This window comes from Miscanthus floridulus, chromosome 4 (genome assembly GCF_019320115.1).
Source record: "Miscanthus floridulus cultivar M001 chromosome 4, ASM1932011v1, whole genome shotgun sequence".
Lineage (NCBI taxonomy): Eukaryota > Viridiplantae > Streptophyta > Magnoliopsida > Poales > Poaceae > Miscanthus > Miscanthus floridulus.
Genome location: NC_089583.1, coordinates 30,379,591 through 30,405,460, shown reverse-complemented (window position 1 = coordinate 30,405,460; position 25,870 = coordinate 30,379,591). Strand labels below are relative to the sequence as shown.

The window sequence follows — 25,870 nt, the reverse complement described above, 5'->3', positions numbered from 1 at the left end:
AAATATTGGGAAGTTATATCCCAAAACAGTAAGTTGTCATTTATTTGGCTACACAGAAAAGTCAAAATGTTTTCGTTTCTACTGTCCAGAGAGATATACAAAGTTTGTGGAAACGAGACATGCTGTCTTCCTAGAGGACGAATTGATGAAGGGGAGCATGGTAGCTCGAGAAATTGACCTTGAAGTAAAGCGGGTGTAAGCGCCCACTCCAATGATTCATGAGCCAATTTTCTCACTACCTGCTGTAGCTGCACTGACAGTGCTAGATACTGTGGTGCCAGCACCAGTTGTTATCTCATCTGTGGCAACAATGAATGAAAATGAGGAACCTGTTCTTCAGGATCCAATAGAACCAATTGCCACACATGAGGGGGAGCAACAACAGCCTTAAACAGAAGATGTGCCAAAAGTGGAGGCCCCTAAAAGATCTCAAAAAGTTAGAAAATCAGCTATTTCTGCTGATTATGAAGTGTATAACACTAAGTAATTTCAAATGGAGGATGATCCCACCTCATTTGAAGAAGCCATGAGAAGTGATCATTCATCAAAGTGGCTTGAGGCCATGGAAGATGAAATGAAAACAATGAATGTCAATAAAGTTTGGGATTTGGAAATAATTCCTAAAGGAGTCAAAACAGTAGGCTGTAAATGGGTCTACAGAACAAAACTTGGCTCTCAAAGGAATATAGAGAAATATAAAGCGCGACTTGTGGCAAAAAGGCTATATGCAAAGAGAAGGGATTGATTACGATGAGATATTTTCTCCAGTCTCATGTAAAGTTTCCTTTAGAATCATAATGGCATTAGTGGCACATTACGATTGAAAATTACATCAGATGGATGTAAAGACGGCATTTCTCAACGGAGACTTGGAGGAAAATGTTTACATGGCACAACCGAAAGGTTTTGTCATGGAAGGAAAAGAACGAATGGGATGCCGCCTAAAGAAATCTATTTATAGATTACAGCAAGCTTCAAGACGGTGGTACTTGAAGTTTGATCAGTCAATAAAGAATTTTGGGTTTTAAAGAGAAGGTAGAGGACAATTGTGTCTATGCAAAGTTTAAGAATAGAAAGTTTATCTTCCTTGTCCTGTATGTAGATGATATCTTACTTGCTAGTAGTGATGTCAGTCTACTACTGGAAACAAAGAAATTTGATATGAGAGATCTTGACGAAGCCTCGTTCATTCTAGGGATCGAGATTCACCAAGATAGAAGAAAAAGGGTATAAGGACTGTCACAAAAGACATACATGGAAAAGATCTTAAAGAAATTCAGTATGCACAAATATAGTCCATCACTTGCTCCTATAGTCAAGGGCGACAGATATGGGGATTCTCAATGCCCCAGGAACCAATATGAGCTCAATCGACAAAGTGAAAGTGGTTCCATATGCTTCAGCTGTCGGAAGCTTGCAACATGCTCAAGTATGTACACGCCCTGACTTTGCATTTGTTACCGGGTTTTACTTGGCAGATTCCAGAGCAATTCTGGAATAGAACACTAAAATTAGTAAAGAAAGTCTTGCATTATTTGCAAGGAACGAAATGCCTCATGATGACATATGGAAGATCTGATTTACTCCACATGGTGGGATATTCAGATTCTGATTATGCGAGAGTGAATACATATCCAGACGTGGATTTTCTATCATCTCGCAAAGAGGAGCTATTTCATAGAAAAGCTCAATGCAAACTGTCACTACATCGTCCATAATATATGACAGTTTGTAGCGTGATATGAGGCAACGGGCAGGTGAACTAACTAACGAAGTTCATACCCGGTTTTGAAGGTGGTTGACGACATCTATAGACCACTAAAGTGATACTGCGATTATAATCTGGCAGTACATGATGCTTACAACATAAGTCAAGTGGTGCTACCAAACACATTGACATAGAGTATTATGTTGTGAAAGATTAAGTCCGGGATCAAGTCATAAGTCTTGAGCATATAAGAACAGAAAGGATGCTCGTGGATCCGCTTACAAAAGGCTTACCACCCAACATGTTCAGAGGACATGGTGTTCAGAGAACATGTAGCTAGCTTGGGTTTAAGGGAAAGCCTAAAATATTTCTGGACAAAAGAAGGCCCAAAGATAAGTATCTATTTCAGAACAGAGTAGTGAGTTGTAGCTGTTAAGTCTATCGGCAATGGACCGTGACGATGAGACATGCTCTATGAGCTAATCTGTAATGGAATGAACAAAAGCAAATGATATGAAAGTGAAAGATGGAATGAGATCAAGTGGGAGAATGTTAGTTGATCTCCACCAATAGGCCCAATGGCCTATTGGGTCCTATCTCTACTCCCTGATCGGGGGAGCCTAACCCTAATTCGGTTGGAGGGCCCCTGTCGCACAGCACACATAAAAGGAAGGTGGGAGTGAGGGCTTGGACTACGAGGTTGACCAGAGCCGCCACACCCACCCACAGACAAACCCTAATCCGATCCTAAAGCGTGCTGCCAGCGAAAGGATGTGCCCGCCACCGCCTCTGCCTCGCCCCTGCAGGACATTGCCGGCGTCATTGGACTTCATCTCGCCGGCGCTGGACGTCTTCTACACCGCGGCACCGGCTGCGGTGCATCTACAGAAAAGGCGAGGAGCCTACACCGCGGCACCGGCTACGTTGCATCTACAGAAAAGGCGAGGAGCCTATCCGGATATACGGGTTACACAGAAAGGTACTCACATCGATCCTAACAATTAGGTCCCTACATTGGTCACATGCTTTGCCAGTTTTTGCTCCCTTGTTCTTTTTCTTACGGAGAGAAGGAACGTTGTGCACTTTCCCTACATTAGTCACATGTGTCTTCTCTTCTTGTAAATTGGTGACACTGTTTTACAAATAAAATAGAGTTAATACGCTATTACAATTGTAAGGTCTCCACTAAAAATGTTTCACATAATCTTACAAATCGAACAACAGAAAAAACTACCAAGATTCGAAGGTTGATGGAGCTGTGGCATCTTGATCCAGTGTGTTGGACCCATTGGCATCTAGCTTAGCCCTTTTTTGGCCTTTGATTTGATGAAAAAGCACGAGAGGCCAATACTAATTTTTTATTTTATTATTATATAAAATATGTACAGAGAGTTTAGACGGACCGTAAGCCCAAGTAAAGATCCTAGAACTGCAAACATCAAAGAAAGCTGCATATATATATATATATATATATATATATATATATATATATATATATATATATATATATATATATGTATGTATGTATGTATGTATGTATGTATAACTACTTTTGTAACACCTCTTCCTAGGAAGGGTTTATGCAAAATGAGAGCAAATTCTTAACTGAAGAAGCCTCCATCCGATCAATCCAGAGACCACGTCAGAAATGATGGCGAGGTACAGTGATTAGCTCAGCCCTTAACATGATGGCGAGGTACATTACGCGTCCGAGAGTGCTTGTGAAATATATTTATATTTAGTATATGATAAGTATAAATATTTTTTACACATCTCCTATTCTATAGGCGTCTGAAATTGTGATTGATTTCTGGCATCGTTCTCCCCGTGCCTTTTTTGGCGACTAGTTTGCGGTGGAGGTTCGCAGGGCGCTTGACTTCGTGTCCACCACTAAGTTAAGCGGCCGATGCTTCTGTATGATTAAGTCTGGAAATCGGCGGTTATGGTGTAAATTAGCATGAAAAATTGTTTTACTGCATTGTAGGTTAAGACTCTTATAAAAAACAGACTATCCTTTTTCTTTAAGCACCTCTTTTTGCATTGTACGTGGCCTTAGAAAGGGGCTTAGGGGAGGTAGACTGGCCAGACGGAGGAAGCGGACACAGGGGGATTGGCAAGGCGGCAGGGTCGCCGCCAACCATGGTGATGGAGGATGATGGTTGGGCCAGAGAAGGGCGGAGGAGGCATGGGTATGGGCCCACGATGCTAGGTCAGCGCGGTGGGAGGAACGGGGATAGATAGTAGACACCGTGCCAAGGAAATCGCCATCACCATGGATGGGGCAGACCGGCGGGAGGTAGAGGCGAGTTGACTGAAGGCTTAAGATGATTATGATGCCATAACACGACTGCCATTAGTCGCTTGATAGAAGTAAAAAAAATCAGGCACCTGCTGACTATTGTATAGTGTTTCCCATATTTTTATATGAGTTTAGTCTTAATTAAGATAGTTTAATTGCTCACCGTCCTGGATGCTGTCCTGCTGCGCGCCGATCACCAACACGGCCGCAAAGCCAGCCCAAGCGGCCAATCCGTAGCACTCCCGTCCCGTTGCTTGTTTCCACGTGCGCCGATGACGCCACGGGACGCTCAGTCCGCAGAAGATCCCAACCGCCGTCGTCTCCGGCGTCACGGGGTATCCGAGGCAGGCTCATCGGTCGCCGCGCCACAGGATCGCGGTGGACCCCAGCGGCAGTCATTCCCATGTCCATGGACCGTGTCCACGGAGCGACCGACCGCGGCGCCAGACTGGCAGAAACTGCCAGTGCAGCACACAGCTCCAGTCAAGACAAGAGAGCGGAGAGAGCTTTCACTGGACTGCAAAGCAAGCTACTGCCGCCACTCCTCGAACCCCTCGCCCTTGTGCCGTGTCCCTCCTCCCAATGGTCGCCGCCTCCGCCTCCTCCTCGGCCCCATCCGAACCCTAGCGCCGCCGCCCACCACCAGCAGCTCGCTCCGCTCCAGATCCCACGCCGCGCCAGGCGCCACATCACACCACATGGCGGCGGCGGACGCGGCGCAGCAGGGCCCGCGCGGCCACCGGAGGCGCGGCGGCCGCGCCACGCGCGTGCGCCCGCGCGCCTGGTGCTGCTCCTTCGGCGGCGCGCCCGACAGCCCCGACCTGCGCCCGCTCCCCTCCTCGGCCGCGTCCCCGGCGGCGGCGGGGCCGGGGAGGAAGCTGCCGCCCAAGTCCCCCTCGTCGGCGGCGACGTCCTTCTACGGCTCGCCGACCTCATCCAGGCTCGCGGGGCTCGGCGGCCTCATCGACCCGCGCCGCATCCTCTCGCCCGGCCGCGTCTCCCCCATCGACCCCGACGCCGGCGCGGTCCCGCCGCCGCCCCTCCCGCTCCCGCTCCCTCCTCCGCCGCCGCCGCCCGCCGTTGGGGACTCGGCGGCTGTGGGCCCCGCGGAGCAGCCGGCGGCGGTGCTGCTAGCGTCGGCATTGCCGTCGGCCACGGTGGTGGCCGTAAGGGAGGAGGCGGACGCGGGTGGCGTGCTGGATCTGAGGCTTTTCCTGCGGGGGAGAGACGGGAGGTGCGTCCTCATGGAGCTCGACTCCGGGGTGCTGTGCGGCTGCAGCGACTTCTTCGCTGCCATGGCCCCGCGTGAGGACGCTGCTGGTGCCGGTGCTGGAGGGAAGAGGATCGAGGTGGACGGGGTGGAGAATTTGGATGCTTTCAGGGCCGCGGTGGAGCTCATGTACGACCCTCACCCAATGCGGTGTCTTGCGGCTGCCGGCGTGTCGAGGGCCATAGATGTGCTTGAGGTGAGGAAGACGAATTGCAGGCCTCTCTTGTTTGTTACATTCAGTGCTTCTTGTTGATATGGCAGCAGTGAGACAGCGTCTGATACTCTGATTCAGTTACTGACCACTCAAATTTCACTGTCTATCAGTGGGGCAATTAAGCAGTGTTGCCAGCAAAATGTTTGCTCCTTCATGGTATTTAGATTAGGTACCCTTTTCTTAATGGCACATTGCCTGGTATTAAGAATGTTGTGCAGTAGCTTTACTATATCGTCCCCTCTCCAGGCTGTGAACAGTTGCAAGTGTTGTTACTTTGTTGGTATAAATAAAGTAATTAGATTAGATGCGTTAAGTATTCTAGGACAACATATCTAACACAGGCTATAGGCATTGTATTTGGTGTTTATCTAGTAATGCTTTCATCAAAATCTGTTACTCCATGCTTTTCTATTCAATTTATGCTAGTTGCCACATTACATGCTTTGTAAATCATGCAGTGTGAAAAATGATTATTTTTTAGTTTAAGTGTGTGCAGTCAAAGTTTTAAAACTCTGACCACTAATGTACCTGAAAGCATCAAGATTTATCTCATGAAAATGTTACAAGTAGATTTATGATGAAAAACACTGTCAAATTACTATTTTCAATGGCTTTCCTGAAGACAAACGCTTAAAAAGTAATGGCTCAAGCCATGTATTTGATAGCATGTCCTTTTCCAAAGAATAGAGGCAGAAGTTATTCACTACAGATATAATCTCTTTTCCAACATTACTACTATGGAATGTGGATAAGGTAGTACTAGTATCACTTGAGAATCTAGGCACAAATGTCATGCTCCAGAACAACAACATATGTGTTATTTTCAGATATCCATTATTGTTCTATGGTCCATGGGCCTCTCTAAGTAGCCATTATTGTTTCCAGTATCCATGTAACACCTTTCTAAGGTTAATAGCTTCTAAGTAGCCGTTGTTGTTGCATTGCTATTTCTCTACTACGTAGAACCACCACAATTTCACTCCTGAATCAGTGCTTTATACTCTGTCAATGTTACCTGGTGTCTGATTAATTGTGATTAGTCAGGCTAATTGGTCCTAAAACTTTGACTAGGCACTGGCACTGCAACTCGATTAGAGCAACAAGAATCTAGTCCTATGTTTAGTTGATGGATGACTAGTTGTACATTGTAAGCTGGGCTGCAGGCTGGTCACCGGGCCACTTTGATTCCTTTCTTTTGGCCCAATAGGGTTTCCCTCACATGCACATCTTCACAACAGAATGGAGGCTGCCCCCTTCCCATATCCATCGCACAGCTGCCAGCCGCTAGGAAGCTCATGTGTCCAGGAAAAGCAGAACTGCAGCACTTTTGGCTGCCACTGCACTGTTCTCTGCTTGCCGTGACCTCCTCCAAGCTGCTGCTGCCTCTCTTCCTTGCGTCCACTGGCCAGCAGATCTCGCGGCACACGGGGGTAGCCACCGGCTCCCCTGGCCACCTCAGGCGGGTTAAGAACTGTCCGGGTTCAGAAGCTGCCGCCACCGGGTCACTGCTCCAACAGTCCAGCTCCAAGGGATTACGAAGATGAGCTTCTCATCAACTTTAACAAGAATTTGCTGCTCTAGTGCTTTTATACTTCTGCTTCTTGATTTATAGTATACACTTTATAGTATATATGCCATAGAATATTCTGGACGACTATATGGTTGACTAGGCCCAACTAGACGGGCTGGTCTTGACTGATTGCAATTAGTCTCCCGGGGACTAAGATCGACTAGATGACCAGATAACATTATCTCTGTATTAGATATATTTCTTAGTTGGATGAGTTTTGTGGACATGCTACATGGTAGCATGATGGCAATGCTTCTTTCATAAGTAATATGTTCTTGTGTAGTCCCTGCCTGAGTTTTGTGTAGTGAATTTGATTGGACTGCAGAGTATTTTGAATGATAATAATCAATATCCAGCGATAGTTTTCAAAATTTACAACTGGTGCTGCTTAGGTCTGAAGTTTTGCAAATACATATCTAAGTTATATACTTGAATTAAATTTGTGTCGAACCATGGAACTATAATTATAAGGGCACTAGCATCTTTCCTTTTCTATTAACTTCTTTAATCAGGCTACTTAAATGTTGATTACGCATGACTTTACTAAGCGATGCTCTGTTTTGAAACGTAGGTATGTTCCTCTATCATGTTCAGCAAGGGAATGAAATCATGTTTGACATACATAGAAGCTGTTCCCTGGAATGAGAATGAGGAGGAGAAGCTGAAGAATCTCTTTGCAAGATTCACTTTTGACGAAGCAATATCCCAGGATATACTGGCAAGATTGCGGCCACACAACTGGAAAAACTCAGATGACCTCACTGTACAGCTTATTCAATCTGTCACTAGCAGCACCAGCACTGTGGCCAGAAAAGACATGCAATCTTTGGTAAATGGTCTTCTAAGCAAAAGTTCAGTCTATCAAAAGGACTCGTCAGGGCTAAACAAGGAGAGCCTGTACCAGATCTGTTATTCATGTCTGGAGTCACTGGTTGATCTCTTTGAAGAGGCCAGAGAACCAACAGATTATACAGGTCAGGCTGTGGCAGTTAGAGGGAGTAAACCACTGATTGAGCGAGTCTCTAGGCAAGCAGAGAACCTCAATTGGCTCTTGGAGATTCTAGTAAACAATGATATTGCAGAAGAATTTGTAGAACTGTGGGCGAAGCAAGACAGGCTCATTAGGATGCACGAGCAAGCATCAGCGATGGTCAGGTATGAGCTAAGCCGAATATCAGCTGGTGTGTTCATTGCACTTGGTAAAGGAAAAGTGCAGTGTCGAGGTGACGTACGAAGCCTCCTCTTTCATGGATGGTTCAGCACAATGTTGTTGGATTTTGGCTGGCTTCAGCGCTGCCCTAAAGGTCTAGACCTAAGATCACTGGAGGAGAATTTAGGGCGAGGCCTTTTAACCCTCCCTCTCAGGCAGCAGCAGTGTTTGTTCGAGGAATGGTTCCAGTTCTATGCGACCAAAGGAGCTGAGTGTCCGAACCTTATTAGAGCTTTCCAGGTATGGTGGCGAAGGTCTTTCATTAGATCATTGGTAGAACCTCAAAGCTAAGGTTTTTCTTGATGTACTAGTGTGTGTTGTGTGTATGATTTGTAAAATTGGAACTGTTGTGATGACTCGTAGAGTTAAATGTTTTTTTTTCTTTTGTAGTTTAGCTCTTCCCATTGTATGTGAATAGCTGGGTGAATTTGTTTGAGGATAGCAGCTGTGATGTGTGGTTTATCGGAGATGGCATATTGGCATGGTTCTTAAATTAATATATGTAACTACATCCGGTCTTATGTCGAACATTTGTATTAGAGACCTCAAATCTGAGAGTGTAGTCAAATCTCCGTGGCCCATCCTAAAAAACAGGCCTTCTTGAAGTCCATTTGCAAAAAGCGAAAAATCTCCATGGCCTGGTTCACTCCCATGGTTCATTCCGACGGGGGATGCAGCTACCACGCCTGTTTTGTAGTGGCATTTGGTACATGAGGTGCATTACTTCACGGTGGCTTGCACGGAAGCTCGGATGGACGACATGAAAGTCTGCAACTGCTATTATTGTAAATTCGAAATATAAAGCAAAAGTTCCATTCTCAATGTACCACATTTTCTACAATTATGTAATTCATTCAAAAAATATATATATAGTTCTAATATAAGGTCTCATTTGGCATGACTACGGCTCTTTGCAAGAGCCCCGGCAAACATGCATCTAGAAAAACAGCTCCTTGCAAGGAGCCTAGAAGAGCCATGGCTCCGAAGAAAGTAGTTTCTTCTGGCTCTTTACAAATCTAAAACAAATTATTATATAACTACTATCGGAGTTATTTTGGCCAAACATTTTTTAAAACGGCTTTAGCTTCACGTCTTCACTAGAGAAGTTGCTCCACATGCATAAAGAGTACAACAACGTGGACGGGTTGATGTATCTAAATCCTAGGAGCAATACGTATGTGTTACCTCATATTTTCCTCATACATAGAGGTAAAGTGCACATGTGCGTTTATAGGGGATACATGTATGAGTCTACACCTGTATTTGCAAAAAAAAAAAAAAAAAAAAAAAAAAAAAAAAAAAAAAAAAAAGACGTACTAGTTACTATCCTTGTTTCACATGGACTGCGTCTCGCTAGTAGCCCATGATGTTAGATTTTAATTGGGCTTGGCCCATTTTAATTCAGTTAAAATCAAATAAATGTTAAGACCCATACTAACTGTTAGGTGCATTAAAGTCTTAGTCCACGGAGGATTTTGAGTAAAGGTTAAATCAATTTAAATAGGTGACTTCAGTGTTCACTGGTTGTGAAATTGACGGAGAGGAATGATGTGCGCGCCCCAGGCCGAGCCGTGGGCAATAATGTGCGAGTAGGCTTGGTCCTACCATGATGTGGTAAGGCGCAGGCTAGTTGTATCATTCGGCTAATAATACTCCCTCCGTTCAAAATTATAAGTCTGCATTAAGTGTTTTAATACATCTATTTACTATGTATCTAGACAAGTATATTATGGCTCCATTCGCTTCGCTGAAAAAACATATCGAAACACTGCTGAAGGGGATCGTGACGCCTAAAAGGGGGTGAATTAGGTAACTTAAAATTCTAACTCTAAACTATAACATCTTTTTCTAATCTTAGCAAAAACCTATGCAAAAGATAAACTATCTAAATATGCAGCTACGGTTTTGCTAGTGTGTTGCTATCTCTACCGCAAAAGGAGTAATACAATCAATGTAAATGCGGAAGCTAAAGAGCAAGATAGAGATATGCAAACTCCCGTCGACGACTCCGGTATTTTTACCGAGGTATCGAGAAGCGCGTAAGCTTTCCCCTAGTCCTCGTTGGAGCCCCTTGTAAGGAATCCCTCGCAAGGACAAAGCTCCCGGTCGGGTAACTCCGTGGATAGCCTCGGGCCTTCCCCACGCGCAAGTGGGTCTCCGATATGCCTTCCGGCAAGCCTCTCCCGGATGCTCCCCGCCGTCTTCACTATCAAGCTTCCGCCTGAAACGCCACGGGCCTTGTTCCCTTCGGTACATGGTGGCGGCCACACCACAAACGTGGTTGGTGTGATCTCACAAGACTACAAGCCCCTCTGATGTACAACAATGGTGCACGCAAGCACCGAGTGGTAAGAGGTATGCAAACCTCACTAAACACTAGGCCTAAACCTAGGGCAAGTGCATAAGTGGTGGTCTAATCAACCTAAGCACTTCGCAAAGCACCTACGCTAATCACCTAATGAAACACTAAGCACTATGTAAGTGGAGATCACTAAAATAGTCTATCAACACCCTAGATATGTTTTCTTAGTACCACACCTCTCAAATGGCCAGTTGGGGGGGTCTATTTATAAGCCCCACTGAGAAAGTAGCCATTGGGACGAAATCCCGCTTTTCTACTGTAAGAAAAATGGACCCTTAGCCCATTTACTTTGAATTTTGGTGCTTGATGACCAACACAACCAAATTGGACTAATGAATTTGCAAGTGTTTGTTTTGTAGCTCAATAGGGTGCAAGACGTAACTTGGACGAAGGCGATGTGATGATCCAATGATCAACACCTCAAGCAAGACTTTAGGAGCACAAGAGAAGACCCAAGAGATCAAGCAAAGTCCAAGCATGAAGATTGGAATCAAGCCATATGCAAGATCACGAAGAAATAAGCTCACTGTGGTGACCGGATGCAGGACCGGAAGCTGGGCAAGTGGCTCGGTAGACAGGCGACCGGACACTAGACTGGACGCTGGCGGCAACCGACCGGACACAGGACAGCAGCGTCCGATCGATTACAGTAAGGTTCTAGAGCGGCAAATCTGCGACCGGACGCGTCCGGTGGCAGGCGACCGGACGCTAGTTAGCGTCCGATCAGTATTTTGCCGGCTCAACGGTCGGGACGACCGGACGCTGAATCTTCGTCCGGTCAGGACGATTCAGCGTCCGGTTAGTAGCAGTTTCTCGGGAATCCAATCCCAATGGCTACTTTCTCAGTGGGGCTTATAAATACAATCCCCAACCGGCCATTTGAGGTGGGTGGAGCTAAGAAAACATACCAAGGGTGTTGATACACCATTTTAGTAATCTCCACTTGCATAGTGCTTAGTGATTCATCAGGTGATTAGCGTAGTTACTTTGCGAAGTGCTTAGGTTGATTAGACCACCGCTTATGCGCTTGCTCTAGGTTTAGGCCTAGTGTTTAGTGAGGTTTGCATACCTCTTACCACTCGGTGTTTGCGAGCACCATTGTTATACATCAGAGGGGCTTGAAGTCTTGCGAGATCACACCAACCGTGTTTGTGGTGTGGCCACCACCGTGTACCAGAGGGAACAAGGCCCGCGGCGTTTCGGCTGGAAGCTTGATAGTGAAGACGGCGGGGAGCATCCGAGAGAGGCTTGTTGGAAGGCATGTCAGAGACCCACTTGCGCATGGGGAAGGCCCAAGGATATCCATGGAGTTACCCGACCAGGAGCTTGGCCCTTGCGAGGTATTCCTTGCGAGGGGCTCCAACGAAGACTAGGGGGAAGCTTGCTCGCTTCTCGATACCTCGGTAAAAATACCGAAGTCGTCGATGGGAGTTTGCATATCTCTACCTAGCTCTTTAGCTTCCGCATTTACATTGTTTACATTACTTGTTTTGCGGTAGAGATAGCAACTCACTAGCAAAACTATAGTTGCATATTTAGATAGTTCATCTATTGCATAGGTTTTGCTAGAGTTAGAAAAAGAGGCCATAGTTTTGGAGTTAGATTTTTAAGTTGCCTAATTCACCCCCTCCCTCTTAGGCATCACGGTCCCTACATCTACTACTGATCAGATGTTGATCACGTCCTGACTGGACGCGTCCGGTCGTCCCAACCGTTGGAGCCGCAATCCATTGATCGGATGCTGCCAGCGTCTGGTCACATGCCACCGGATGCGTCCGGTCACATTTTCGCCGCTCTGGAACCTCTCTGTACTCGACCGGACTCTGCTATCCTGCATCCGGTCGATCTGTCGCCAGCATCCAGTCCAGAGTCCGGTCATGCCTATTAGGCGTCATGGTCCCTACAATTGGTATCAGAGCCGGTTGGCTCATATTTAGACCTTTGGCTTAACCGCTGTTGAGCCGACGCTATTGTAGAGTAGTTGGGATGGATACCGCTAGGCCTCCACATTTTGATGGCACTAACTTCCCGTACTATAAAGCTAGAATGGCTTGCCACCTTGAGACAGTTGATTTGGGTGTATGGAGAGTCACTCGTGACGGGATGAAACCCGTTAAGAATCCCAAAAAGCCCACAAAGAGTGACAAAAAAGAAATGCATTTTAATGCTAGAGCTAAGAACTGCTTGTTTGAATCTTTTAGCATGGATGTGTTTAACCAAGTGTTTACCTTAAATACAGCGCATGAAATTTGGTTAAAACTCCAAGAGCTCCATGACGGCACAAGTAATGTCCGTGAGCAAAAACATTGTCTAGCTAAGCAAAATTATGATTCTTTTGCTATGAATGATGATGAGCTTATTCATGATATGTATTCTTGATTGAATCTAATCATCAATGAGCTCCATTCAATAGGATTGTTAAAGCTAGATGATGCCAACATCGTGAGGAAGATCATCTTCATTCTACCACAAAAGAAATATGCAAGCATCATCACCATCCTTCACAACATGGAGAACATGAGTACTATGACCCCATGCATTGTCATTGGCAAGCTAGTGGCATTTGAAATGCATGTAAGATGGGTCAAGGAGAAGCATCTTCATCAAGCAAAGGCAAAGCTCTCGCTTGTAGCGAGAAGAAAAAGATGAAGGGGAAGAAAGTTGAGTCAAGCTCAAGCTCAAGCTTCTCAAGTGAAGAAGAAGATGAGGATGATGATGATGATGAACAAGAATCAAGTGATGATTATCAATCTTCCTCCTCCACCTCCGACCTTGATGAAGAATCAATCAAACTTATCAAAAAGGTGGAGAAGATGATCGTAAGGCTCAATGTCAAGGGTACGCCCATCCAAATTCAAGACCTCATTTTCACTAATCAAAGAAATGAGCAAAGAAAGAGAGGATGCTATAGATGCGACGAGTTGGGGCACTTTATGGAAGTTTATCCAAACAAGCCCACACCTAAGACAAAGAAGAAGACATGCAAGAACCAAGCCCTCACATCAATAAGATCATAGGATGATTCTTCAAGTGAAGAAGAACCCCATCACAAGAGGCGAGGCCGCAAGCACTCATCATCAAGCTCTTCTCATGTATGCCTTATGACACGAGGTAACGAAAGCTATTCCTCTAGTGAGAGTGATAGTGATGATGATATGCCTTCTTATCATGAACTTGTGCAAGAAAATCTTAATTATGCTAAAGCTTGCACTAGTCAACAAAAGAAGCTCAAAAGTTTAAAAGAAAAGCTAGATAGTTCACAAAAAGCATACAAAACCTTGCTTGAACAATATAAGAACTTTGCTAATCTCAATGTTGAACTATCTACTAAAATTGAGAAACTTGAGACTAGTACAACAACAAATGCATGCACAATCAATGATGAGCAACTCTTAAAGAAAAATGAAAAATTAAAAGAAAAGTTAGCTAGCTCACAAGAAGCATATAATAGTTTGCTTGCTAAAATGGAAACCATGTGCAAACATTGTGATGAGCTAACTAATAAAGTTGCTAATCTTGAAGCCGTTAGCACAACCCCCACCAAGGCATCTAAAAAGAAAAGTTCTATCCTTAACATGTCTAAAAGGGATGCCTCTACTTCTTGTAATGATTTATGTTTAGACTCACCTTTGTGCAACTAAGTTTGTGTTGAGAAAGTTGTTGTAGATACATGCACACAAGAGGTTGCAAAGGAGAATGAGCAACTCAAGCAAGAAGTAGCTCGCCTCACCAAGGACTTGACTCAAGTGAAAGGCAAGGCGAAGCAAACCCAACTTCATCAAGATAACACCGTCAAGGGAGTGAAGAAGCTTGATGAAGGACAAACCATGGTTTGTTACGTGTGCCACAAGGAAGGTGACAAGTCCTATGAGTGCAAGGTGAAGAATGGGGGAGGAGCAAAGAAGAAGGAGAAAAAGCAAACAAGCAAGCTCTCCAACACCTACACCAACAAGGTGGACAAGAAGGCCTCCACACCTTATCTCTTGAAGAAGAAGAAAAATGACAAGGTGGTGGCCATCAAGGTGAACAAGCAAGCCAACAATGGGGTCAAACGCTTTTGGGTGCCAAAGGAAATCATTTCAAACATGAAGAGCACCAAGAAGGTTTGGATCCCAAAAGGGAAGTGAGAAGTCCATCAGACAATGGGGAATTTGGAGACTTGGCAAAGTATGGGTGCATTTCATGGGGTGCATCATAATGGATAAAGTAATTGCCAAGTAGGTTAGTGAATACTATGGACCCAAATTCCCCCTCCCATGTTAGGGTAACTAGATGTTATTACTTTTTAATTGGTATATCTTGCAATTAGATTTTCTTACAATTGGTATCTTTAAGCATCTAGTCACTCTTCATGCCTAGGTTTGTATTTGCATGCTTATTTCTTTTGTCATGTATACACTAGGTATATCTTATGGTAGGCTTGCTTGGTCTCATTTTAACCCATGGAGCAAACCTACATGGTTTAAAATTGCTTAGAAGCACGGCACATAGCTTGTCTTACTTTTGTTTATCTAATATGTGCCAAAGTCCAAATTGTAGATAATCTCTCTCAAATATCATCTTTCAAGTGGTATTTTGATACTTAAATCAATGTGCACAAATTTTACAAGTATTCAACACTTGTGTGCACAAATTTAGGGGGAGCTTAATCTACAACTTGGATGCTTTGAGACTAACACTTTTTCAAATTGTATCAATTTTTTCAAACCTATCACATGTGTAGTAGTCTCATTGTAAGGAAATTGGAGTCCCCGGAGTTAAGCATCATTCTTAAATTGGCATCATCATGTTGATTTCATTTTATATTTATATGCTTTCTCCATGCATTATATAGATTAAACTCTCTTGTGCAATAAATTGATAATTATGCATATTCTTTGCTTTCTACCATATGCATGCATATATTTAGGGGGAGCTTAGTCTATATAATGTGAGAGTCAAATTTTGTGATCCATCTCACTCTATACACAAAGGATCACGAAATTTGACCCTCCCTTGTGCTACTAATGTCTTCCTTTTCTGTGTTTGATGCCAAAGGGGGAGAATTTGAAGGACCAAAGGCAAGCATCAAGTTGATGTCTACAAGTGAAAATGGTCTGAGAAAGGGAGGAAAGTGAATTATGGATTAGTCTAAGTAATGGGAGAATTTTTTTTGAAAAGCTAGGCTTTAATCCACAATATCACATGGGGACATTTGCAAGGGCAAGACAAGTTTTTAAGTAAAGTTTTAATTAGTATCTGTCAATTAGTATCATATAACCTTGCCCTTTGCATTGCATCCTAGCAAGTAGGTAGTTTTTAACTTCTAAATTCTTATTATTTGCTTGCTTTGGTCGTGTTGGCATCAATCACCAAAAAGGGGGAGATTGTAAGGAAAATGGACCCTTGGCCCATTTACTTTGGATTTTGGTGCTTGATGACCAACACAACCAAATTGGACTAATGAATTTATAAGTGTTTGTTTTGTAGCTCAATAGGGAGCAAGACGTAACTTGGACGAAGGCGATGTGATGATCCAATGATCAACACCTCAAGCAAGACCTTAGGAGCACAAGAGAAGACCCAATAGATCAAGCAAAGTCCAAGCATGAAGATTGGAACCAAGCCATATGCAAGATCGCAAAGAAATGAGCTCACTATGGTGACCGGATGCAGGACTGAATGCTGGGCGAGTGGCTCAGTAGACAGGCGACCGGACACTGGACCGGACGCTGGCGGCAACCGACCGAACATAGGACAGCAGCATCCGATCGATTACAGTAAGGTTCCAGAGCGGCAAATCTGCGACCGGACGTGTCCGGTGGCAGGCGACCGGACGCTGGTCAGCGTCCGATTAGTATTTTGCCGACTCAACGGTCGGGACAACCAGACGCGTCCGGTCAGGATGATTCAGCATCCGGTCAGTAGTAGTTTCACGGGAATCCAACCCCAACGGCTACTTTCTCAGTCGGGCTTATAAATACAACCCCCAACCGGCCATTTGAGGTGGGTGAAGCTGAGAAAACATACCAAGGGTGTTGATACACCATTTTAGTGATCTCCACTTGCATAGTGCTTAGTGATTCAATAGGTGATTAGCGTAGGTGCTTTATGAAGTGCTTAGGTTGATTAGACCACCGCTTATGCGCTTGCTCTAGGTTTAGGCCTAGTGTTTAGTGAGGTTTGCATACCTCTTACCACTCGGTGCTTGCGAGCACCATTATTGTACATCGGAGGGGCTTGAAGTCTTGCGAGATCACACCAACCGTGTTTGTGGTGTGGCCGCCACCGTGTACCGGAGGGAACAAGGCCCGCGACATTTTGGCCGAAAGCTTGATAGTGAAGACGGCGGGGAGCATCCGGGAGAGGCTTGCCGGAAGGCACGTCGGAGACCCACTTGCGCGTGGGGAAGGCCCAAGGCTATCCACAGAGTTACCCAACTAGGAGCTTGGCCCTTACGAGGGATTCCTTGCGAGGGCTCCAACGAGGACTAGGGGGAAGCTTACACGCTTCTCGATACCTCGGTAAAAATACCGGAGTCGTCGACGGGAGTTTGCATATCTCTACCTTGCTCTTTAGCTTCCGCATTTACATTATTTACATTACTTGTTTTACGGTAGAGATAGCAACTCACTAGCAAAACCGTAGTTGCACATTTAGATAGTTCATCTATTGCATAGGTTTTGCTAGAGTTAGAAAAAGAGGCCATAGTTTTGGAGTTAGATTTTTAAGTTGCCTAATTCACCCCCGCCCCCTCTTAGGCGTCACGGTCCCTACATCTACTACTGATCGGACGTTGATCACGTCCTGACCGGACGCGTCCGGTCGTTCCGACCATTGGAGCCGCGATCCATTGATCGGACGCTGCCAGCGTCCGGTCACATGCCACTGGATGCGTTCGATCGCATTTTCACTGCTCTGGAACCTCTCTGTACTCAACCGGACTCTACTGTCCTACATCCGGTCGATCTGCCGCCAGCGTCCAGTCCAGCGTCCGGTCACGCCTATTGCCGAGCCTCTTGATCGGAGTGTCCGGTCACTTTCCTACAGCGTCCGGTCACCTCTGTGAGCTTGTTTCTTCGCGATCTTGCATACGGCTTGGTTTGTATCTTCATGCTTGGACTTTGCTTGATATTTTGGGTCTTCTCTTGTGCTTCTAAGGTCTTGCTTATGGTGTTGATCATCGGATCATCATGTTGCCTTCGTTCAAGTCACGTCTTGCATCCTATTGAACTACAAAACAATCACTTGTAAATTCATTAGTCCAATTTGGTTGTGTTGATCATCAAACACCAAAATCCAAAGTAAATGGGCCAAAAGTCCATTTTCCTTACAACTGCTCCGATTGATTTGTCATGAGAGAAAAACACTGTTTCAGCTAAAAAAACAAGCTGAAAAGTACGGACTATAAGACAAGCGAATAGGATTTATATCTAGACATATGACAAAATGAATGTACCAAAAAAGTTAAGGCGGCTTATAATTTGGAATGGAGGGAGTAATTAATGGTGCTTGGGCTCAATCAAAGGAACTATTAACAGAGTAATTCCTAGTGCACTGTCGTTATTATCTATTACATGGAATGACGCTGAGTGACACCTTTTGAAAAAAGGTAAGGCTGCTTATAGGTCATCCGTCCATTCGAACGGACCCGTATAAGTTGCCCACGCCACCCCCGCACGCATTGCCTGCTCACTTAGCGCGCCTCTACACCGGGACAGACCCCGCCCTCGGCCACACTGCCCGCGCCGTGTGCCCCTGTCTAGACTCGTGCCTCTCATCGCGACCATGCTCCATCCACCTGCCCCTACCCTTGAGGTCCATGCCGCCGCCGAGCTCCACACCTATGATCTCCCACCACTCTGCGGCATAGAGCTACACGTCGACGAGTGTGGGGGATATGACCCTTGGTATCCATAAGACAAGACATGGCCGCACCATTAGAGGTGGCCCAGTCCACAAGATCAAGGCATGCATGACACTGGTCGACGTGCACCACAAGATATTGTATAGTACCAAATATGATACTTTCCTTATAACTCTACCCCTCTAGAGTATATAAGGAGAGGCAGGGTCCCCTAGTCGACATCTACATACATCCCATATTCAATACAATACAACAAAGACACAGGACGTAGGGTATTACGTTGATCTGATGGCCCGAACCTATCTAAATCGCTGTCTCTGCGTCTTGTGTCACCATCCGATTCCTGATTACACGCACCCCCACTGACAAATCTACCATCGCGGGATACCCCTCGGTGGACTGCCGAGCATCTTTTGTCGACAGTTGGCACCCTCCATTCATCCAAGTAGCAAGCAGATGCTATGTAAAAGCACATGTTGTAATAATATGTTTTAAGTATTTCGTATGTTTTAGAGGTATGTTGCAAGTGTTGTATATTAATGTTGCAAAAATAGATCGGAATATTGCACATGTTGTAATAGCTATACACATATGTTTTAAGTGTATGTTCCAAATGTTTCATCTGTTCTAGACGAATGTTGTAAGTGTTTTATCTAGATGTTGCAAAGATATATCTGGATGTTGCATATACATGCATGTTGTAAGTATATGTTGCAAGTGTTTTCAGGTGTTTCATATGTATGTTTACGAGTGTTTTATCTAGGTGTTGCATATGCTTGCGATGGTTTTCAAATGTTTTTCAGGTGTTTTTTCGCAAACATTTTAGATGTTTGTTTCAAGTGTTTCATTTGTTTTCTTTTGTATGTTGCAACTGTTGTATCTCGATGTTTCAAAAGTAGATCGGGTGTTGCACACACTAGTAGAGAAATGATCTTTGATCCCACCTCGAAATTTAGCTTTAGTCCCGGTATTTTTCGTGCCCGGAACTAGAGATACCTGTAGTCTCGGTTTATAGCTCTAACTGAGACTAAAGGTCCCTGCTCAACGGCTACTGCGGCAGGCTTTTGCTGTAGGGGACCTTTAGTCCCGGTTGATGCCTCTAACCGGGAGTAAAAGTCTACTCCCGGCTAGAGGCTCCGTCCGAGACTAGGAAGGGACCTTTAGTCCCGGTTTCTGTCTCCAACCGGGACTAAAGGTACCCTCCTATATAGTCCTTGTTCCTCCCCGAGCCCGAGCCACTTTGAGCTCAGTGTTCTCTTGCTATCGCCGGCCTCTCTTCTTCCTCATCACCGGTCACAAGATTTCTTCCATTCCTCCATCGGTTCTAAAGGTTACCAACTTTATACTCTTGTGTTTCATCTGTAGCTTATTTCATTTTATGGACTAGATATATGTGGTTTTTTTATGGTAAATTTTTTTATTTATGTCAGCCATTTAAGCTCAAAATCACTTTAAAGTTTGTGTATTTGGATGAAGGAAGGTTAAAGTAGTTATTCAAAACTAGTATTGAGCTTTTATTTCTAGCATGCATAGCACACTTCATGCTTTAGATATATAGAGAATTTTAGAGTTTTTTTTAATTTTATTTGTTTATAAAATGAGAAATTTATATTATATTAAAAATGAGTATAGAGAGTAGATGGCAACTGCTTCTGGGTCCTCGGCCTCTCATCGGGTTACAAAGCGTCTAAGGCCGGACCTTCCTCTCATTGCATGCGGCAAGTGTGAGGAGAAGATTGTGATGGAGTATCGGGTGAGGAAGGAGTGTCCCAACAAGGGTCGTATCTTCTACAAGTGTCTGGATCGCAATGTGAGTTATTTTGTCGCATTTGATGATTATGGTTAATTTATACTTATTTTTATGATGATTGTAATTAAAGTTCTAATTTTTTATTTTAATTTCAGTGGGATGGCACTGGATGTTCAGGTTGGTACTGGGAGGAAGAGTATGTTGAACACGTGCAAAACTCTCTTGCACAGGCAGCTACGGTGGCTGATGAGGCAGTGATCCTACAAAAGAAGCCCATAGATGTTGAACAAACGCATGATCTATCTGTTTTAGTTGGGATTGGTCGCAAAATCCTTATGTTGCTGAAGTGCATTTTAGCTTTAGTTTTTTGAGTGGTAGTTGGGATTGTCTACATTATAGCGAGACTTTCATAAATTAATACCTTGTGTGGTGGCGTGCATGTCGTATAATTAACTAATTATGTTCTAGGTTTTAATATGGTATGTACGTCATGTAATGCAGATGAGCCGGCATTGGATATACAATGCTGATCGCCGCTCCCAAGAGTTCATTGAGGGCGTGCATTCTTTCTTACGTGTGGCCGAGGCAAACAAGCGCGATGGTTTCATGTGCTGCCCATGTGTCATATGTAAGAATTTGAAGGAATATGCTAGCTCAAGGAGTCTTCATTCACACTTGTTGAAGTCGGGTTTCATGCCAAACTATATTTGTTGGACGAAGCATGGAGAAACTGGGGTTGTAATGGAAGAAGGTGAAGAAGAACAATGGGACGATGATGACATTATTGCTAAATATGGTGCCTTCAATGATACTGCAATGGGGGAAGCTGAAGAAGAGGTAGTGGCAGAAGATGAGCCCGCTGATGATCTTGATCAGGCCATTCATGACGCACAAAGAGAATGCAAAAGTGAAAAGGAGAAGATCAAGTTTGAGCGCATGCTAGAGGATCACAAGAAATTGCTATACCCAACTTGTGATGCGGGACAGAAAAAGTTGGGTACCACACTGGAATTGCTGCAATGAAAGGCAAAGAATGGTGTATCTGACAAGGGATTTGGGAAGTTACTAAAAATCCAAAAGAAGATGCTTCCAAAGGATAATGAATTGCCCGTCACTACGTACGAAGCAAAACAGGTAGTCTGCCCTTTGGGATTAGAAATCTAGAAGATATATGCATGTCCTAATGACTGCATCCTCTACTGTGGCGAGGAGTATGAGAAGTTAGATGCATGCCCGGTATGTCATGCATCGCGATATAAGATCAGACGAGATGACCCTAGTGATGTTGAGGGCGAACGTCCCATGAAGAAAATCCCTGCCAAGATTATGTGGTATGCTCCTATAATACCACGCTTGAAACATCTATTCAGAAACAAAGACCATGCAAAGTTACTGTGATGGCACAAAGAAGACCGTAAGGTAAACAATATGTTGAGACACCCTACTGATGGGTCCTAGTGGAGAGCAATCGATAGAGAATTCTCAGAGTTTGCAAATGACGCAAGAAACTTAAGGTTTGCTTTAAGTACAGATGGTATGAATCCTTTCGGGGAGCAGAGGAGTAGTCATAGCACTTGGCCTGTTACTCTATGTATCTACAACCTACCTCCCTGGTTATGCATGAAGAGTAAGTTTATTATGATGCTAGTGCTCATCCAAGGTCCAAGGCAACCTGGCAACGACATCGATGTGTACCTGAGGCCACTAGTTGAAGAACTTCTACTTTTGTGGAATAGACCAGGTGTACATGTGTGGGATGAGCACAAATAGGAGCACTTTGACCTGCGAGCATTGTTCATAACAATCAATGATTGGCCTGCTCTAAGTAATCTTTCAGGACAATCAAACAAGGGATATAATGCATGCACACACTGTTTTGATGACATTAAAGGTATATTCTTGAAAAAATATCAAAAGGTCGTGTACCTTGGCCATCATCGATTTCTTCCTACGAATCACCCCCTAAGAAAGAAAGGCAAACATTTTAAAGGTAAGGCAGACCACCAGTCCAAGCTAGGCAACCGAACTGGTGAGGATGTACTCAATATGTTCAAGGATGTGAAAGTAGTATTTGGAAAGGCACATGGCAGCGAACCTATTCAGAACGACGCCGACGGTCACGCACCCATGTGGAAGAAGTCCATATTTTGGGAGCTACCCTATTGGCAAGTCCTAGAGGTCCGTAGCACGATCGACGTGATGCACCTGATGAAGAATCTTTGTGTGAACCTGCTAGGCTTCATGGGTGTGTATGGGAAGCCTAAGGACACACTTGAAGCACGATAGGACCTACGATGTTTGAAAGAATGAGACAACCTACATCCAGAGAAGACAGATGATGGATGCCATTACTTAAGTCCTGCCAGCTACACTCTTAGCAAAGAAGAGAAGGAAAGCATGTTTGAATGCCTAGCAAGCATCAAGATACCATCTGGATTCTCCTTGAATATAAAGGGTATAATAAATATGCTAGAGAAGAAATTCCTAAACTTAAAGTCCCATGACTGCCATGTGCTCATGACGCAATTGCTTCTAGTTGCATTAAGTGGAATTCTACCTCCAAACATACGTCTAGCCACCGTGAAGCTATGTGTATTCCTCAATGCAATTTCTCAGAAGGCAATCGATCCAATGGATCTAGCTAAACTACAGAATGATGTGGTTCAATGTCTTATCAGCTTTGAGTTGGTGTTCCCTCCTTCCTTCTTTAATATCATGACACACCTCCTAGTTCACCTGGTCAAGGAGATTAGCATTCTCGGTCCTGTATTCCTGCACAACATGTTCCCCTTTGAGAGGTTCATGGGAGTCCTAAATAAATATGTTCACAATCGTGCTCGGCCAGAAGGAAGCATCGCCAAGGGCTATGAAACAAAGGAGGTCATTGAGTTTTATGTTGACTTTATTCCCGACCTTGACCCGGTTGGTGTTCCTGAATCACGACACGAGGGGAGACTAAGTGGAAAGGGGACACTAGGGATGAAAACATATATTGGTACGTAGGACAATTATTTTAATAAAGCACACTACACAGTTCTACAAAACTCCTCCTTGGTGGATCCGTATATCAAGACACATAAAGAGTTGCTTCGATCTGAGTTTCCAGGGAAGTCTGAAGCTTGGATTACACGTCAGCACATGGAAACTTTCAGTGACTGGTTGCGAAAAGAATGTCAGGGTGATGAGAGTATTGATGAGCAACTATATTTGTTGGCTAGGCAGCCATCGTGGCATATTCTCACATACAAAGGATACGAGATAAATGGGAATATATTTTACATAGCAGCCCAAGATAAAAGGAGCACCAACCAAAATAGTGGTGTCCGCATAGATGCCATCGACCCTAATGGAAATAAGCAAACATATTATGGCCGCATAGAGGAGATATGGGAACTAAACTATGCACCTACTTTTAAGGTACCTTTGTTCAAGTGCCAATGGGTAAAGGCGACTGGAGGCGGGGTAGCAGTCAACAACCAGTATGGAATGACAACTGTGGACCTCAATAATATTGGGTACAAAGACGAACCATCCGTCCTTGCTAAGGATGTGAATCAGGTGTTTTATGTCAAGGACATGTCTACAAAACCGAAGAGAGGGAAAAACAGCGATGACCCAATCTATGAGCCAAAGCGCCACATAGTTCTTTCAGGGAAAAGAAACATCGTCGGAATTGAAGACAAGTCAGACATATCAGAAGATTATGAAAAAGGATGACCGAATTCCACCCTTCATAGTGAATAAAGACCCAAGCATCTAGCTAAATGATGGGGACACTCCATGGTTACGACACGATCATACCCAAGTTCACTACTATGCCCGCTTGATATATTTAGTGATGTATTATACCTATTATGTAATAATTGTGACTTTAGTTTTTTGTCATGTTTTCATATTTTCTACGGTTTAAATAAATTTTCTGCTAGGCGGTGGATTTCCCATGGAGAATGTGTGATGAAAAACCAAATGATCAACGTTAATAAGATGTGAAAACTAATTTCTTGTCAAAAAGCAATAGTTTTAATGATTTTAATTAAGTATTATATTTTTGCATGGTGCAAATTGTAATTATTATTTACACTATGTCAAATATTCATACAGTAAAACAAAAGAGTTTAGATTACAATTTTTTGCTGTGTATAATAATGCAAAACCAAGTCCAGGATTTTTTTTATAATTTTTTGGTAATATTTTATTTATTAGGCAATTAATAACTCGATGCATTTTTATATAAAAGAAATATATAAAAAAGAAAAAAACTTATGGAAATCGGAGAAAGCCAACTAAAGACCACCTTTACTCCCAGGCCTAAAATGCCCTTTACTCCCGGGCCGTGGCTACACCCGGGACTAAAGGTGGGCTGCGTTTTCGCAGCCCGCCAAAATGACCTTTACTCCCGGGCCATGGAGACACCCGGGACTAAAGATCAGACCTTTAGTCCCGGTTCTAATCATCACCCGTGACTAAAGGTGGGCTACGTTTTCGCAGCCTGCCTAAATGACCTTTACTCCTAGGCCGTGGCTACTCCCAGGACTAAAGATCAGACCTTTAGTCCCGGTTCTAATCATCACCCAGGACTAAAGGGTCTTTAGTCCCGGTTCGTAGCGGCAGCCGAGACTAAAGGTCTCCCTTTATAAAACCTCTCTGTCTCCGCAAGCCTCATCTTCTCCACCAGATCGATCTAGCAGCGCCGCCGCCCCCAGGCCACCCTAGCCTCGCCTCACGCGCGCATGCTGTCACCGGCCGGCCAACGCACGCCTCGCGTCGTCCTCGTCCCCGGCCCACCTCGCCCCAAGCAGTCTTCTCCAAGATCCGCAGCAGACCACCACTACAGCACGTCTCTAGGTTTGGCCCCGGTCTCCCTCTTCCTCTGCACTTCCCTTGATGATGCCATAGTTGGTGTTCCGACGACGATGGAGATCGCCGGGCTAGGTTGGCGTGATGTGCCATAGCTATGGCATGATGTGCCATAGCTGTGGCGTGATGTTGCGAGATGATCAGTGCTGTGCATGACAGTTGTGTGTGTTGCTATTGTTCGGATAACGTATTATATTTATGTACTAATCTTTGTTCTATTTAAGGTGCTAAATGCCCTGATCATGTTTCGTCATCAGGTTTAGTTAGATTAGACTAAAAATGTGGTAGCATGCTCAAGTGTAGAAGGGCCTCATCTTCTCCACTAGATGATCATGTTTATTAGAATTATGATTTTATACATTTGTACATACTTGTTGCAAATGAGCTTTTGTATGAATCTAGAATCTAGGCAGGAGCTAACTTTGATCTGGTAGGAGTTATGGCTGATATCATGAGCTTTTGCAATTTCTATAAGTCATAAAAAAGATGCTTCTATATGAATCTAGAATCTGTGCATGATCTTTGAAGTTTGGATTGGAACCTGAGTGGTAGAAACTTTTTGCGACAAAATCTCTATGCTGATGAGAGCAGCATTGACAATGGAAGCATTTTTGAAGATATAGTGAGATGCTTGCTTTTGCATTTGTTTTGTACATTTTGCTATTATAAACAATAGTCTGCAGATTTCTATTAGTATCAATTTGGCTCATCAATTTGGTGCATACTTCTGTAACATGTTTTTTTTAGTAAAGTCTAAGTCGCTAACATGTTTTTTGGCTACAGG

General features: G+C 44.2%; 1 protein-coding gene across 1 annotated transcript; it reads left to right on the top strand.

The window, feature by feature from the left end:
- Nucleotides 1-4,510: 4,510 nt before the first annotated feature.
- LOC136549571 (BTB/POZ domain-containing protein At2g13690-like) lies at nt 4,511-8,764 on the top strand. Its single transcript, XM_066540894.1, has 2 exons — nt 4,511-5,473; nt 7,633-8,764. The coding sequence occupies exons 1-2, from the start codon at nt 4,706-4,708 to the stop codon at nt 8,560-8,562; spliced, it is 1,698 nt and encodes a 565-aa protein (XP_066396991.1). The 5' UTR covers nt 4,511-4,705; the 3' UTR covers nt 8,563-8,764.
- The last annotated feature ends 17,106 nt before the right edge of the window (nt 8,765-25,870 follow it).